The following is an 18,028-nucleotide window of genomic DNA, read 5'->3' as shown; positions in this document are numbered from 1 at the left end:
GACAATTGAATGTAGAATAAATGTCGCTCATTCCCTGGTTGGTGTGTTTTCACTTAAAAATAATTTTTTTTTTTCGCATATCGCGTGTATGGGCCGCACCCCGAAAATTGGCCCTCGAATCTGGAAAAAAAAAAGTGCGGCCCTTATACGCGTTTATAAGGTATTTCGCGCGGCGAAATATAGTCATGAGGAGCTTTAGAATGTGTGCAATACAATTGGCCGCTTTCTCCGGCATAGTGGTAATAAGTTCGTGATTTTTTCGGTGAAATTTGATTTTCCGGACTGCCCGATTTTTCGGTCATTTTCGCGGCCCCTAGAGAGTCCGAAAAATCGGTCGTCGACTGTATAACACGACAAAAAATATAACTCTAGGAGAAAGTTTGAGACCACAAGATTATGAAAAAAAAATACAGACATAATAAAAGGGGGTTTGCGCACAAATAAAACGGGACAGACTTCACGGCGCACAACGCAAACCAGTAAGCAGAATGGTGGGCAACTCGAGACAGCCAGTCTAACCAAAGCGTTCTCGTGCCACACGGTGGCGCTTAGTCTTTCAATTTCAATTCATTTTCAATTTCATTTATTTTACAGAAAATTCTGGCGGCTGCCTGGACTAAAAGCTGTAGGTATACAGTAGAATCTCGATGATACGAATTCCTCGGGAGCACGCGAAATATTCGTATCACCCCGAATTCGTATGAGCCAAAACAAGTAAATCTCGACATGATAATGAACACACTTGGTGTAGAGAGAGGAACTCGAGTGAGAGACAGCGGGAAGCATCACGCCTGCATGCTCTGCCGAAGCGCGATTGGTGGCCCCGAGAGGGACCGTTGAAAAAAAAAAAGCTGCCGAAGCAGCTTTGAGAGAAGAGGAGGAGGAGAGGCGGCGTTGGGCGAGGAGACAGCCCGGGATCAGCCGGCCACGGCTACTTCCGGCCGAAAAAGTCAGTTATGCTCGCTTGCACTTTTTTGCCCTCGAGGTCGTTGACGAGACACGCCTGAAAGGCATAAAATCGTGCAGCGGTTTCGTCGCTCACGTTGCCGGCACTTACGGTGCGGCGCAGAACATCGAGAGCGTTAAGGCTTTCTGACGTCGGCGGCAGCTGATCGCACTCGTCGGCGTCTTCACCGTCGGCGTCTTCACCATCATCACTCTCGGTCTCGACTTCATTCATTTCGTCGACCAACTCTTCAATGGATCTTAACTCGCAGGTCGCAACGTTGTCGTCCGCGGTGACGAAGTCGTGTGCGGAAGCTTCAGTTTGCAGACTCCCCCAGCCTTCAATTCGAAAGTCCTCATCGGGCTCTTCATTTTCTCCCGTCGGAGCCGCGTCGCGTCCCGTTTTAAACCCACATTTGCGAAAACAGTTCGCGATGGTGTCTGAGGTCACATTATCCCAGGACATGGCCAAAAAATGCAACGCATCGAGCAGGCTGATCCGCAAATTCTCATCTTTGCGATCAATCTTTGCCAGGAGACGCCTTACTAAGAGTCCTTTAAAATGATGCTTCACATTCCGAATTATTCCAGCGTCCAGTGGCTGCAAATGGCTGGTAGTGTTGGCAGGCAGGAACCTTACGGTGACGTTGTTGAAGGTCGTTTCCTTTGGGTGCGCCGAACACTGATCTAAGAAAAGCAAGATCTTTCGTTTTTTTGCAGCCATTTTTCGATCCAGGATCGTGAGGAACTCGCGGAAAAATTCCGCGGTCATCCACGCTTTCTTGTTCCCTTTATAAAAGCAAGGTAAACGTCCTGCCGATCGAAAGCACCTCGGCTGTTTGGACTTGCCTATGACGGTAAGCTTAATTTTCTCCGAGCCGTCGGCATTCACGCAAAAAAGCACGGTGATTCTCTCCTTACTTTTTTGGCCGCCCTGGCAAGCCTGGCCCTTCACACATAAGCTCCTCTCTGGTTGTAAATTGAAAAAGAGGCCCGCCTCGTCAGCATTAAATATGTCGTGCGGTGCATAGTCTGAAATCAGCGCCGGCAGCGTGTTCAGCCAGTCGCTGACAGCTGACTGGTCCACTTTTTTTCCTTCACCGCTAACGACTCTGTAGACAAGTCCATGCCTTTCTTTAAAACGATGCAGCCATCCCCCGGAAGCTTGGAAATTTTCGATTCCCAGGGAAAGCGCAATGTTGTCCGCCTTCTCGCGTAGCACCTTGCCGTCCACGTTGACGCCGGCCGCTGTAACTTCGGCAAACCATGTCAGCAGGACCTCTTCCAGCTTCACGTGTGTAGCCGTCTTCGCCTGTTTCACGTTCACGCCGAAGTGCTGGGCATTCTTCATCACAACGTCTCGCTGCCCAACAATGGTGCACAGCGTCGACGGTGCTATGCCTAGCTCCTTCGCCAACTCGACACGTTTCTTCTTCGGGTTCTCGTCGACCTTCTTGAGTATTTCAATTTTCTCCTTAAACGAAAGGGCCTTCCGTTTTCGCGACATGTCGAACAGCAAACGCTTCGGTCTTTCCGCGCGCACTAAACTTCCGCCAGTCAGGTTCAGGTAGTCCACGTTGCAAAATGCACAGGGCAGCAGCAGCAGCGAACACTGAACAGACGCATGTAGCAGCATGCAGCATGCAGCTTCCTGTGATGGCGATGGCGATTCGGCTTTTCCTTTCAGATCGGGTCGCCCTGCGCGAAAGCACGGCGTAGCGAAAAAAGAAAGAAAACAAAACTAGCGTACGCCGATGGTTGCCAGGAAATGGGCGACGCAGAGTTGTCAGGCACGTGACTCGCCCTGGCTAGGCAGGTTTCGTGCCGAGCCATGTGCCGAGCGCACTTTATGCTACGGCGGCGGCATGGGCGGCGGCGGCGGCGTGGAGGTGAAGGGAGGCGTGTGGAGAGGAGGGCCTGTGGCCGCTGCCGCTCGGCCGGCAGAGGGTGAAGGGAAGCGGGCTTGGAAAAGACGTGGAGGTGAAGAAGGGAGACCGGTGTGGAGAGGAGGGCCAGTGGCCGCTCAGCCAGCGGAGACTGGATGTCAAGGGAAGCGGGCGTGGAAAGGGCCAGCTACCGCGCATTAGCCATGGTGGCTACTCTCCCCCTCCGAGACCAGCCGCGTTGCCCTGGTCGCCCCGCTCGCGTGCGCCGGCCATTGGCGCGTTCGTATCATCCGCGAAGGCTTGAGAAACTGTTCGTATAATCCCAAATCATAGCGTATTCTATATAACGTAGACCATCCAAAACACTTTTGAAATTCGTATCATCGCGAAATTCGGATCAACCGTAATCGTATCATCGAGATTCTACTGTACAGCTTGACGAGGCCCAGGCAGCCGTTACAAGGCATAGGAGCAGACTTTGTTGAGAACATTGACATACACACAAAAAAAAAATAAAAACGAACACATAGTCAGGTTACAGTTTTCACAAAAACAGGACATCCAGAAAGCACAAAATCATGAATAAATTACAATAGGGAAATACAGAAAACACCTTTGCATAAGATACAAGGGAGCAGCTGTACTGGGCGCGAATTATACGTCAGGAATTACCTACTTACTCGCTTGTTTTTCTTTTGAAGTGTTCACAGCTGTATCTACAGTCGACGACCGAAAATTTGGACGCCTGATTTTTCGGACATGCTTGATTATTCGGACTTTTTCGCGGCACCGCGACATGGCCCATAGAGCCAATGTGTAAGAGCGCTTGAAATTTCGGACGCACCGTAACTGACCACTCGATTTTTCGGACCTCGTTCGCACTCGCCGCCAGCACCCAAGCCGCCATATAATGTGTACAGTGGAACCTCATTAATTCAGACTGCAGGAGATATCGAAAACTTGATCAAACAAAACGAAATTCAAGCTTAAAGGGAGCCTCTTGCGACGCTTAAATTCTGCGCGAGTCGGCACATTGCGCTCGCGTGTTTTCGAATTCGTACTGTCCTTGAATGTCTTCCGCCGCACGAACTTGAACCGTAGTCTGAGTTCACGGAACTCATCTGTGCCGAGTCTTTAGTCCCGAACACGGAACGCGAATACGATCGCGGAGGCTACGCGCACGCCGTGGCCTCCGCGATCGAAGCGCGCCGCGCCGCCGGATCTTATCGCGCCGCCGGATCTTATCGCGCCGCCGGATCTTATCGCGGCCGCGATCTGCTCCGGCGCTGCGCCGTTCGCGGAGGCCACCCCCGCGCACCGGAGCTTCCAAGTGCCTATGGATGGCGCCGTGATCATTATCAACATTTTTCTCGGTCGCGATTTTCCGCTGTTCACATCGGCATCAGTATCACCAGCTCCAGCCTTTCGTGGCGTGTTAGCATGCGTGTTAGCGCGTTCGCCGTGATAGTGGCTTTCGCGTGCTGCCGCCGAGCTTCACAGTTTTAGCGCGATGGGCAAGCACCTTGAGCTACACGGCTGGGAGTTAGCTCTCGAACGCGGTCGCGTGCGGCGGGCGGGAAATTCGACGTGGCCGAGAAGTGCGTCCGATGATGGTGCAACCAAAAGAGAAACACAAGCTGCAAAAAGCGCGCTTTCCAAGTCAAGCCGTGCGAGTTTCCTGAACTGGAAGAAGAGCTGCTCCTCAATGTGATGGAATTTCGGAACAACGGCTACGCGTTGACAGCGGACATGCGGCGCGGCTTCTTTTGGCATGAGCGTGCACCAGAGTGCAGCACCAGCTCAGGAGTCTAAATACTTCGCGAGTGACGATTGAACGTAGAATAAATGTCGCTCATTCCCTGGTTGGTGTGTTTTTACTTAAAAAAAATTTTTTTTTCGCATATCGCGTGTATGGGCCGCACCCCGAAAATTGGCCCTCGAATCTGTAAAAAAAAAAAGTGCGGCCCTTATACGCGTTTATACGGTATTTCGCGCGGCGAAATATAGTCATGAGGAGCTTTAGAATGTGTGCAATACAATTGGCCGCTTTCTCCGGCATAGTGGTAATAAGTTCGTGATTTTTTCGGTGAAATTTGATTTTCCGGACTGCCCGATTTTTCGGTCGTTTTCGCGGTCCCTAGAGAGTCCGAAAAATCGGTCGTCGACTGTACATGTGTCTAAGAGTTTATGTTCCAACTTTGTTCTTTGTGACTTGATTACTGTTCGCCCCCCCCCCCCCCCCCCCCCCCCTTATGTAATGCCCCCTGGGGCCCTTAAGGATAAATAAATGATGATGATGATGAATTATTTTTGAAGAAATAATTCACGCAATGCTTTCTTGGTAGGGTTATTTATGTCTTTATATCTATTTAAAATTACTGGAAGATTGTACGATACCTTTCTTCTCCTCCTCTTCGGGCTTCTTGCGCTGGTTCCGGCGGCGGTCCATGGCACGCGAGGTCTTCTCCTTCTTCTCGCCGATCTGGGGCACCTCAATGCCCTGCTCCTTGAGGGCCTTCAGGGTTGCCTCCATGCGTGCCCGTGCAGTCTTCTGGGCCTTGGTGAGCAGCCGGCCCTCGGCCTTGGCCCGCTCACGCCGCTCCTTCTCCTTCTGCTTCTTGCGCTCCTTGCGCTCCTGCTCCTGCTTCAGCTGCACACAGTCAACACACACCTCGTGTCATCGGAACGTTCCACAGAAGCGAGGCTCCACTAACCACTAGCATCCACACATTTCCCTCGTGGGTGCAGGCGACATCTGTCGGTCTCAATTAGCTCGACATTCTTACTGACACACTCGTCATTACTACCCGAGTACACAGCTTGTTATTTCTTTTTAATGCGAAAGCATCATATGGCAGCATTGTTGTCCGGTAGCATTGGTCCGAAAACCCCAATGACATCACCATGGTCTCACATATGTCAGCAGCAGACCATAAGGTAGTAATGGGTGATCACAGGCAATGAAGCAAAGACATTAGATGAGACAGTAGTAGTTCATGATAGTTATTGTGATAGCAGTAGTTTTGTAATGACAAAGGACATTGCCAAGTAATGATAAGGGTTATTAATGACAATACCAATGATAAAGACCTTTATGTTAAAGGCCTCTAGGTCAGATGCTTTTATGATAAAGGCTTTTAGGGTAAAGGTCTTTAGGCAAACGGAATGATGTTCCAGCACCCACACAGGAGCCTAATTCCCAATGAAGGCAGGATAGAAAGGTCAACTAAACAGGCTAATGTTAAATTGGATTTCAAGCCTTTTATCTATGCCTCCCAGCAAAGTAAATTATGTTCCCTCACAAATTGTTGTCACAGCACAGTCTTTACCGGAGTACCAAAGAAGAGACTGCGCAACCATCTCGACTTCACCACGTTGCTCTGGCACTACTACCATTTCAAATGCATAACTAAATAGCTCACAAGACTTGATAACTACACATCTCTCCACTGGACACACAAGCAACTGGGGGCTCACCTTCTCCTCTCGTAACCTCTCTGCCTCTTCCTCGGCCTTTATCCTTTCCTCTTCCTCTTGTTTCCTTTTCTCCTCTTCTTCCTTGAGCTTCCTCAGGTGTTCTTGAATGGCCGCAATCTGAAAACAACCGGCAAAACTCACTGCAATCACTGCATGGCTGCTCAAAGCAGACAGAAGAATGCTACACACGATAACCAAGTGCATTTTTAGCACCTAAACTGGAGGGGCGACATGAAAGACAATCCAATGCTGGTGGAACTGACAACTTTTTCTTTTGCTCTTAACAATGTTACACCTTTTTCTCAACCCACTAAAACAAATGTAAGCATAATACGTAAAAATGACTACTTTTGTCTGCGGTTCTGGGATTTTTTTTTTCTTTCTTAATAGATACCTTCTAGATATAAGAGCACAAGACTGAACACAAAGCTATGGTATTTATCTATACACGGCCGCATCAGAAGCAAAACCAGCAAATCGAAAGCAATCAGCATAACGTCCGTGAAGTTCTAATTTGTCGCAGATTATCGCTCACTCACCTGCTTGGAACCTGGCTTTTTCACTTTCTTCTTGTCGTCTTCATCCTTTTTCTTTTTCTTCTTTTTACCTTCCCCTCCTTCTTCATCCGCACCTGTTTTCAAGGAGCGCCACAGATCTAGATTAAACATTTGAGCCTGCATGCATTAAGCATCCTTATTCAGCCACTGCCACCATATAACTTGAAGTTTCCACACTGAATGAACTACAGTTAATGAAAGTACTATGTATTGTTAAAATTGGATATAAGGAAACTGAGAAGAGTCCGCAATATTTATTGCATGTAAATGCAGTTTTTGCGAGACGGCTCGAAAGTTCATGTAGAATGAAACTGAAACAAGAAATAAATGTAGGTAAAGTCACCTTCGAATGGTCACAGTAAACCCTCTTACTAAAATCATAAACGCGAAGAAACATTACATGATCATGCTAATAATGTGACTTTGGAGGCAGCCGTCGTTGCCTCCCGCCAAGATTTGCGTGACGCTGCTATGCGTGGGATGGGGGAGAGTGGGGAGGTGTGGCTGTCGAAACCTTTTCCTGCATGTCCCCACTCTCGGCCTGCCCGGCAGCCGTTGCCATGAGAAACAGACTCTTTGCCTCTCATCGCCAGTACTCTTCACCTTTCCCGCTATCGGAATGCGGAAGCTGCTAGCGCCGGAATCATGCAAGCAACTGGGTGGCGGCGATGGGCGTGCACTGCCTGTTTCGTGTCTTTGCCATGTGTTCTTGTTTTGTGCTACTTTTGAGCATGAACTGTCGCAGTAGCACTCTGTGCGATGTTACAAAAGCAAAAGCTGCAGAGAATGCCGCATTTGCCACATAGAGGCACCGACAGTGCTGGAGAATGGTGCACTGTGTCAACTGTGTTCAACTGTGTTCAGTTGTTGCTACAGTAGACATTCCTCTTATAGCAGCTAGCGTTTTACCGTCATATAATTTTCGCAAGGTACGGCCTAATTTTAAGTAAAGCAACACTAGCCAAGAGGTAGCCGGTCAGCAAGTTCTTCATATCAAGGTCAATCATCGCAACACCTTCGGTACATGGAGTTCACAAATACATGCCCTTCAATAGGGGTGGCACTGGGGAATGGAGGAACTTCATAATATTGAGGAATGCGTTGCATGGAGGTTTGCTACACCTAGGTTTAACTGCACTGCTATCTGTGCGGATAGGAGACTTTAATAACGGCCACATAAAGAACATAAAGATGCTGCCCCTTTGAGTGGCAACAGCAAAGGTGACACGGAGCCCAGAGAAGCAAGTGCATAAGAACTACTACAAAACGATAGGAAAGAATATGCCATCCAAGCAAATATGGCCCCGAATAGGGCTTGTTTCATTGATACACACAAAAGAATAATCCCAGGAACACTACCCCAATTTGTTTCGCCCGTTTACCCATGTGCTGTGTTTCTCCAATGCAACACTGTGCATCTGCGCAATCACAGCTGAAACGTGCATGCCCTGAACATGAAAGATTCATCCAGCCAGGAACATTACAGGGTGGCACTCAACAGCAAGACTTTAACAAAGGACCCTGAGAACGTCCCTATGAACTCCAAAGGGCCTGCACACAGCCACTTTAAAAAAATTGATTTGTGCTTTTCAAGATGGCAATGTATTGTGGGGTTCTTTTAAAGCCACACCTTTGCTCTTTTATCGTGCAAGGCTATGTCATCAATGCCAAACTGACCTTCGGCACCTTCCGCAGGAGCGGCAGCAGGCTCCTCCCCGTCGGCAGGTGCAGGTGTGGTCTCTTTACTGGGCACGGCAGAGGCTTCGGCTTCTTTCTTGGCAGCATCCTTCTTTTTCTGTGCAGGTTCAAAAAATAAAACAAAAAAATTTGGCTGTGGCTTTTGCAAACGGGCCACTGATGGCCCACTCTAAAACTGGCTAACACATCTGCAAAAACCTTTGTTGCAAAACGTCAAGTGCAACCTGAAGAGCACCACAGCATTGTAGTGGCCACACTTGGTTCAGGCTGTGCATTCTTAAAGGAACAAATCATGACTTCACGTTACTAGTTTATATCTCCTTTACCACCAGCAGAACCTGATATATGCCAAGTAATTACAGAGCAAGGATCACTACCAAAGCATGTTCAGGAATTCTCCTATGTACCTCACTCCCAACACCCACCAAAGAAGAGTTTAGTTTAGTTTAGTTTATGGGGTTTAACGTCCCAAAGCGACTAAGGCTATGAGAGACGCTGTAGTGGAGGGCTCCGGATATTTCGACCACCTGGGGTTCTTTAACGTGCACTGACATCGCATAGGACACGGGCCTCTAGAATTTCTCCTCCAAAGAAATTCCAGCCGCCGCGGCCGGGATCGAACCCGCGTCTTTTGGGTCAGCAGCCGAGCACCATAACCGCTGAGCCACCGTGGCGGCACCCACCAGAGAAGAGTAACTAGTAAGCGTGATCCATCTGACTTCTACTATGAATGAACGATCCTGATACTAGTGACAAAAAGTATGTTCACATCCAAATCAATACACTAGACTGGCATTAGCATCTCCTTCCTGGCAGGTGCTAGTTGATTCAGGTTAGACCAGGTTCGGCTAAGCCTTTATAAAAGGTGCGTGATATGTGATGCTTCAATTTCGCACCAGGCTTGTCTTCAATATGAAGGCAGTCCTCAGCTGCAACTGCTCAATTTCAGAGACAATGCTCATTTGCAAGTGTAACAAAAGCACAAAAAAGTGTCACACCTCCAGCACATTCAAGCTACTCAGGTTCTGAATTTTTCTCCTTTATGGGCCACTGCTCCCATGCCTGAACAATCGTTTTCGAGGTCAAATTGAATCAAATCGTTCGTTTGAGCATCCAAAGTATTTTGGTTCCTTTGAATTATGCCATCAAACAGGTAGTAACATCACTGACGCCTGTTGCTTCATGGAGGCAACAGTCATATCAGGTTATCTGGTTATATGTAAGCACCATTTGCACGAGTATGCTAGCTTTACCATTGCTCTTTACTCTAGCTACGACCCATACTCCTTTAATTCTAGTGTTACACTGTCAGTGTAGCACTAGAATTCGACCTTTCGAATTCCAATTCAAAAGGACAATTCATTCATATGCACCTTTTTGGACTTCTTGGTCTCGGCAGCTGCACTGGCAGATGGAAGAGCGGGTGCAGCCCCATCCTCCTTGGACTCCTCAACTGCTTCTGCAAGCTCCTCTTGAGCAGCAGCGGCAGCAGCAGCTTTCTTTTCCTTCTTCTTCTTCTTTTTGCCCGCAGCACCTTCTTTGGCCTCAGCCTACAAAACACATGATAAAAGAATGACTGGTGGTTCAGCACGTGGACACCACCTCAAAGCAGGATTGAGGCGACCACTGACCCAAGGAGCCAGCTATGCGCCTTTACCTTCCTCAAAATCAAGGGAGTCAACACTTCCTAAGGTTTTGAGAAAAGGAAAGGCACATAACTGCCTCAACTTGTAGGTGGACATCGCCTACTCGCAGGTCAACTGAGATATCTACTGACCCAGTGAGCCAGCTGCACTTGCTACTCGGAGGCTTCACACTGAAACCCGGGGAGTGTGGCTTTCCAGTGCTTTGCATTGAAATATACTTTCTGGCACACCATGCTCAAAATGCCGATAAAGTTGAACCTCATTACAGTGAACAGATAAAAAGGTAGCAAAACAGTTCGACCAAGACAAAATTCATAGTGCAAAATTTCCTCAAAACCTCCACGACGAAGCGGACCATAATGCAAGACTACATCCAGAGGCTATAACTGTCTACGTCACTGCTTACAGGGCACCGCCGTCAGGTATGCGAGATGTGAACCATAGTACGAATGCTTGCCGCAGCACCACCAACCATATGTGTAGTGCAAGCCAGTCACACTACGGAGGCAGCTGGTGGTTGCGGGCACGGCTCGGTGCAGGGAAGTTCGATATAACCATTCTACATCCAACCGCGCTTCTATATGAAGTAAAGGTTGCAAGCGTTCATTAAAAATGTGTCTGGAAAGTTTGTTATCTCCAATAATTAGGCATATCCAAGTTCGATATACTGAGGTTGAACTGCAACAGTGCGTCCCAGCATCTTCAGACAGTGTAGTGTAAACATACTCCACAGCTAGCTATCAGCATATGCACAGCATGTAGGCTGTGGTGAACATAAAAGAAGATAATAAATTATAGTTTTAGTAGACAGGGACTGGAGCAGACCTACTTTAAAGGAATTGTGAACACTTGTAAACAAAGTGTGATTTACAAATAACAGAAGAGTATTCACTAAACTTAGTTACAATAACTCAGTTGAATATCGCGTTGTCATTCAAAACTATCCAATGCCAATGTCTGCCCTGGCCAGCACATACTCTCATGCAGCAGTGTTGCATAACATTAGTCAGCTTTGCATCTGTTTGCTCCTAAAGCATTTTTCACTTGTTTGGATGCAGAGATGCATGCTCCAGACCTCTTGCCTTGTAAAAGACACCTCGAAACTTCTTTTGACTTTCCACTCAGACCCTTCAGCTGACAAATTTGCTGGCAGTGTGCGGTTGAAGATTCCCCCATTACATGCCATACTTTCAAGTGATGAGCATTGCAAAGTTCAAAGTAGAAGTGCCGTCATCACGAGCGGAGGTGATGACTGCAACTCCGATGAGCAGCCGACAGACCAAGCGTGCATGACAAATGTGTAAGCTTATGATCTATACAGAGAATGTTGGCGATCAGCCACAGTCCCCCTACGTGGTGCTGAGGAAGCTGGGACCGGCAATATGGTGTTTACACTGAACCTTGCTTTTACGCTGAACCCTGGAAACTATGAAAGATCAGACAGAGCTTTAGGTGCGGTATCATAAGTGGAAGGCAGATAAGCTTATGATCTATACAGAAAATGTTGGCGATCAGCCACAGTCCCCCTACGTGTTGCTGAGGAAGCTGGGACCGGCAATATGGTGTTTACACTGAACCTTGCTTTTACGCTGAACCCTGGAAACTATGAAAGATCAGACAGAGCTTTAGGTGCGGTATCATAAGTGGAAGGCAGATAAGCTTATGATCTATACAGAGAACGTTGGCGATCAGCCACAGTCCCCCTACGTGGTGCTGAGGAAGCTGGGACCGGCAATATGGTGTTTACACTGAACCTTGCTTTTACGCTGAACCCTGGAAACTATGAAAGATCAGACAGAGCTTTAGGTGCGGTATCATAAGTGGAAGGCAGATATAAATGCAATTTTTGCGAGTCAGGTAAAGCACCACAAGCTCACTCCTGCCCAAAACAAGGCAAGGCTCATTCCTCTGGCACACACGAGATGGCACTACCTGTACTGTCTCTGCAAAACATTGCTCTTTTGGTTTGCTGCTGCTGCAGGCAGTGGTGACTTCCGATTATTTCTGACCAAATCAGGCAAGTGGTCACCCAAGGTATACAACCACAAGATGCAGGCAGAGAATATTGCTTTCGTGTAGTCTGTGTTGGTGACAGCTTGCGAGTAGCGACACGTAAGGTTGACATCACATCCCGTATCATCAGAGCTTTCACACGCGGCCGCTAGATGCAGCGGTTTGCGAAATATTCATTAAAATAGTTACTTTCCGCTCACCTGTTTACAAAGTGTTGCTTTGGTTGCTATCAGTGCCACGGCTATCATTTGGGCTAGACATGTCAGCAGCAAATGTTTTGTTCACTATCCCTTTAATGCAACATATAAGAGGAGAAGTCAAAATTCCTTAACAACAAAAGCAAATCCACACTCACTTAAAGGCACTTAAAAAATATGCTTACTCGCACTTTCAGCATACAAGTCACAGGTATGAAGTGGACCAAGTGCAAAACCATTACTAGAAATGTGCGCATCAGCTCACCTCTTCCCCAGCTTGAGCAGCAGCAGCAGCAGCCAGACTCTCCTTGGTGGGTGGAGGTTTCTTGCCTTCAATTTCCAGCGTGAGCTCTTCCAGCATTTTTTCCAGCTCATCATCATCCTGGTTTTTCTTTTTCTTCTTCTCCTTCTTTTTCTTCTCTTTTTTCTCCTCCTTCACAACCTAGCACAAAGGGGGCAGCAAGTACATTACATTACGCCGTCACTATTTTCCAGGACACACTGGCAAGCAGCCACTTTATTAAGGTGAGACTTTGAAAATGGATTTCGAAAGTTTGCTCCAGAGCAGTTGTAATGAAAGCTATGGCTATGAAACTTGTTAGCAATCCTTTAAATAGATGTGGCTTGCATTAGTGCTAAAAACTCAACTGAATCTGTCTGCTATTTCTTTTTCCACTAATGTACCTCTTTCTTAGACTATTGAATGCAGTGTGCTGAAATTTTGCATGACAGTAGAATATGTTGTTCTACACAACTGGTACCAAAAGTATGCAGACTGAAAAAATATATATATTTTTCGCGTTTTTTTCTTTCGCAGTGCAATAAAATCACGACCCATAAATAGATTTTTTTCAGTCATTAAAATAAAAACGGACTTCAGCTTTTGATTCTGGTACCAGTCATGCATAAGACATTGGTTGAGATCTGGGGAAAATTTTGTTGGCTTACGCCTTATAGTTCCTCAGAAAAAGGTACACGAACTTAAATGCTGTTTTGAGAAAAATGTGGATGAAGCATTTGAAAACTAGCACCTTTTTGCTCTATGCGACCACAAGAAAGGATGAAAAACTCATTTCTGAGGTCAAGAATAGCTAAGTGAAATATATTTTCTAAAAGCTAAAAACAAGCTCCATTAGAAGGTTTCCAAACCTACAAATCGAAAACAAAGTGCAGTGAGGAAAATGCAAATAAAAGCTCTAAAAGCTCACCTTGCTGCTAGATATGACCACGAAAAATGATTAAAAAAACCATCTTTAAAGTAACAAATACCCAAGTGCAACATATTTTCTAAAAGCTAAAGAAATGCTCAATGAACAGGCTGCAAAATCTAAAAATTTATTCCCTTGACAAAACAGTCTTACCCCACCTTAATTACAATGGTACTTAATGAAGAGAGATAAGCACTACTAAAGTGACAGCGAAACCAATTATTCAGCCACAGCCCTCATCAACTCTGCCTTTTTCATCTTATGCGACTCATCTTAAAGCCCTAAGCTGCATCTGAGATGGCAAATATGACAGCACAAACTATACCTCTTGTTCATTAACTTGTCTCACCATATAAACAAGAAACTACTTTAATCACACTATGTATAAAATAATCTCACCTTTTCCTCTTGCTCTTCAGCAGCCTCCTCCTTTGCACTGTCTACATCCTTGGCATCGTCATCGTCATCATCCCCTATATCAAGGAGCGCAAAACCACCCATCTTTTTCTTTGGTGCTCTGGGCACATCCTCATCATCAGAATCTTTCTGCTTCTTGTTCTTCTTCTTCTTTGAGACAGCAGGAGCAGTGGGCATCTCATCATCATCCTCGCCACTGTCATCAGGCAGGCCTTTACCTTTCTTCTGCTTTCTTTTGGACACCGGCAACCTGTCTTCTTCCTCCTCCTCACTTTCCTCTGCCCCCTTCTTTCCTTTCTTTGCCTTTGCAGGCAGCTTGGCCTCCACTTCCTCATCACTTTCATCTCCTGCAGCTGCTTTTTTCCCCTTCTTCCCCTTGGCTGGCTTGACCTCCTCCTCATCATCACTCTCATCTCCAGCCTTCTTCTTCCCTTTCTTTCCCTTTGCTGGCTTAGCAGGCTCTTCATCCTCATCGCTCTCTTCTCCCTTTCTCCTCCCCTTCTTCCCCTTTCCTGGCTTGGCGTCATCTTCATCTTCCTCACTCTCATCGCCTCCCTTTTTCTTCCCTTTCTTTCCCTTCGCCGGTTTGACAGGCTCCTCGTCGTCATCACTGTCATCCCCTTTCTTCTTACCTTTCTTCCCCTTAGCTGGCTTGGAATACTCCTCATCATCATCACTGTCATCTGCACCCTTCTTCCCCTTCGCTTTCTTCCCCTTTGGTGCAGGCTTCACAGGCTCTGCTTCGTCATCACTCTCCTCGGCTCCTTTCTTCTTGCCCTTCTTAGATTTCGGGGCTGGCTTTGCAGCCTCCTCGTCATCTTCACTGTCGTCCAATCTCTTCCCTTTCGCACCCTTTTTGCTGACGGCAGCCACCTTAGCATCCTCGCCTTCCCCGTCGCTCTCATCGTCACCTCGGCCTTTCTTGCCCTTTGCCTTCTTGCCGGCTGCACCCTTGGCAGGCTTGGCTGGTTCGTCATCGTCACTCTCGTCTAGCCTGTTGGCACCCTTTTTCGCCTTGCCCTTGCGAGCAGGCACGTCATCGTTCAAACCATCTCCAACGGCGTCCATCTGAAAGCATTAACACAATAAAAGCAATACAGTTACACAGGCTGCAACCAGAGTGCAGAATCTGCTCAGAGGAAGTAGAGAGATAACAAGGAAACAACTGCAATTAACATGCTTCTGTATTCAGCCATACAACTATAAAGGAACGCTGCATGCAAATGGTTGGTTGGTTGGTTTATGGGGTTTAACGTCCCAAAGTGACTCAGGCTATGAGAGACGCCATAGTGAAGGGCTCCGGAAATTTCGACCACCTGGGGTTCTTTAACGTGCACTGACATCGCACAGTACACGGGCCTCTAGAATTTCTCCTCCAAAGAAATTCAACCACCGCGGCCGGGATCGAACCCGCGTCTTTTGGGTCAGCAACCGAGCACCATAACCACTGAGCCACCGCGGTGGCGCTGCATGCAAATGCTGTAGCAAATTTACATCGCTCCAACCTGGAACTGTTAATTTAATCTTGCTCCCGTATAAGCGAGTCATTCTAGACAATTTCTACAGCCTGGCAATGGTCCTAGGTTAGCTCTTTCCCTACTGTGCCCACTAACGATTGATGCCAACGCTGACTGCAAAGAGGCACAACATTTTTGAAGATGCTGCGCCACCTTGCTTGAAGCTAAAAAAACTAGTTTAGTTTTCTCTCCAGTTTGTTTGTTTTTCTTTTGCGTGGTGATGAATTCAGCGGAGCGTGAAGGATGACAGAGAGAATGGCCATTTCCACCAATTGGCACACGCCCCAAAATGTGACAAATCTCATGATATGCGATATTCCCTCCTCCGTGCAGACAAGATATACTATAAGAAGCTTCTGGCCACCATACATTGACAAAAATTATTCCTTAGAACAGGCAATCATGAGACACCTGATTACCCTTTACGGTGCAACATCTGACACATTCCAAAAATAAGAACAAATTATGGCAAACAAACATTTATTTATAAGTGTACAGAAATAATAAGGAAGGTTGGTGAACAACTGGATTTCAGTGCCTCAGAAAATTCTTTCAAAAAAAAAAAAATGCTGAGGGCATTATTACTTCGCGATTCTATTCGCTTTTGCTAATAACTGTTACTTTATTGCCTTTACATATTTATGTATGTATGTATGCTATATACTATATTTATGTATGTATGTATGCTATATGCTATATACACAAGAAGTGGACTAAATTGTTTTTTGTAATTGTGAATGTGTATTGTTTTGATTAAGGTAATCAACAAATATTCCAATCATTTTTGTTACTGTAACTGCGTTGTGGTGTTCAAGAGGTGCCTATTATGAGTATACATTTGAATGCACTATCAACATGCTGTAACTGTGTACAGAAGGGGGTCAGTCTCTCTGTGCCTTTAGTCCCAGTCTCCCCTCGATTTGTCGAGAAATAAAGCTGTTTCAATCTTTTTTTTTTTTTAGAATATCTGATAGTAGATAGGCAGACGTTCTGCATATTCCAGAGTTTCTTTAGATTTCTTCTTTTTGGATACAAGAATATATTTACAAGTTAAAATTTTAACTAAAAACCCTGATTTCACAACTAAAATTTTGTAGCACACATGAAACAATTTAATGAAACCTGTATTATTAAAAAGTGTGTTAGCTTCATTTTGATGTACTACATTGAATTTTAAACCTGATAGTTCTATGACCAAAATAATTTTAACAAAAGCCCATAAAAAATGGCCACTTCTCCTACTGTAGCGAAAGAGTTAACCACCTACAGGACATTTTTTTTTTGTCAATTAACCCTTTATTACAATAATTATAAAGAAATCAAAGAAAAAATAACTACTTCTACATTATGCTAATATACGCATGTTCAAAATTTAATATCAAACATTTGTTACCGCTACTACAATCAGAGACATCAATATTTGTTTATAGTATCAGGGGTCCGATTAAAGGGTTATCACATAAGGTACGTCATAAATTTGAAACGATGGGCATCTGGTCCATTTTGTGCAGCTGATTGGAGTTTTGAAATAGGCTAATTCAAAGGACAATAGACAATTTTTATCCAACACATGTCTTCCCATCTTAGCCACAAAAGTTATCATAGAATGAGAGGCAAGCAACTATTGACCACTGGCTGGAAGTCACACATTGAAGCTCTCTTTTACTTGAAAAAGCTTCCTGACACACCATTTTGGCTGAAAAGTGCTGGCTCGCTACTGAGAGCATGCTGATGTCAAACTTTGTATGCAATCTCCATACAGTAATGTGTGCAAACAGTGTGTCGTGGCTTTGTAACAACAGGCTTATACAAGGGTAAAGATTTATCAAAGCTGCACAAGTTTCCTTTGCAACCATGCAGCCGTACGCGAATGGACATAAATTGTAATTTTATCTCCTTAAAGACATATTCCCTTAGAAAAAAAAAATTATGCATCATATAACAAAAACACAACAAGCAGGCCTGCAAACGAAGTCATGGGTGCCGCAATAATTCATCATGCATGTAGCTTGCTTGCATGGTGCAAGTTTTAGGTGATAGCAATAAACGGATCAGACAGATGTGCAGCCTTCTACCATGCTTCTGGCCTCCGACATGGCAGCCATTATAAGGCCAGTCATAGTGGCCAGCTGTAACTGATCATGACATGTCATAGCGGTCAATAAGAGCGCTCTAGGCTTCTGTGTTCTGCAGTCAGGTCAGTCCACCAGCAGTTTGTCATGAACTAATAAGAGCCATAAACCATTTTTCGCTGATGACCTTTGCCATCACTGCCAAACAATGGCCTCATTTGACTGCTTTGACAGACAGACATGTGTGCACAGAGCTGTGTGCACTATAATATGGCAATGCTCCCTAAAACTGTTCTGAAATATGTCGCCACAGACAAAGGCACAAATTTTGCCAAGCACTGACAAGGCAGTGACCTTTGATCTCAGTAGCACAGATAAGCTTGAAATCTCAAGAC

General features: G+C 45.9%; 1 protein-coding gene across 2 annotated transcripts in view; it reads right to left on the bottom strand.

Moving 5' to 3' along the window:
* Nucleotides 1-18,028, bottom strand: part of eIF5B (eukaryotic translation initiation factor 5B) — a 42,960-nt gene that overhangs the window by 23,765 nt on the left and 1,167 nt on the right. For both annotated transcript variants that reach the window (XM_089566848.1, XM_089566849.1), the window contains exons 3-9: nt 14,027-15,112; nt 12,685-12,861; nt 9,937-10,113; nt 8,543-8,660; nt 6,848-6,939; nt 6,309-6,425; nt 5,229-5,481 (exon numbers count right to left, since the gene is read on the bottom strand). In XM_089566848.1, the coding sequence (XP_089422974.1) occupies nt 5,229-5,481; nt 6,309-6,425; nt 6,848-6,939; nt 8,543-8,660; nt 9,937-10,113; nt 12,685-12,861; nt 14,027-15,112 (2,020 nt within the window). The remainder of the gene's footprint in view (nt 1-5,228; nt 5,482-6,308; nt 6,426-6,847; nt 6,940-8,542; nt 8,661-9,936; nt 10,114-12,684; nt 12,862-14,026; nt 15,113-18,028) is intronic.

The sequence above is a fragment of the Amblyomma mixtum genome, chromosome 1 (assembly GCF_055824585.1).
Source record: "Amblyomma mixtum isolate Tamu chromosome 1, ASM5582458v1, whole genome shotgun sequence".
Classification (NCBI taxonomy): domain Eukaryota; kingdom Metazoa; phylum Arthropoda; class Arachnida; order Ixodida; family Ixodidae; genus Amblyomma; species Amblyomma mixtum.
The sequence above is the reverse complement of the archived record's forward strand: the minus strand, read 5'-3'. Positions and strand labels throughout refer to the sequence as shown.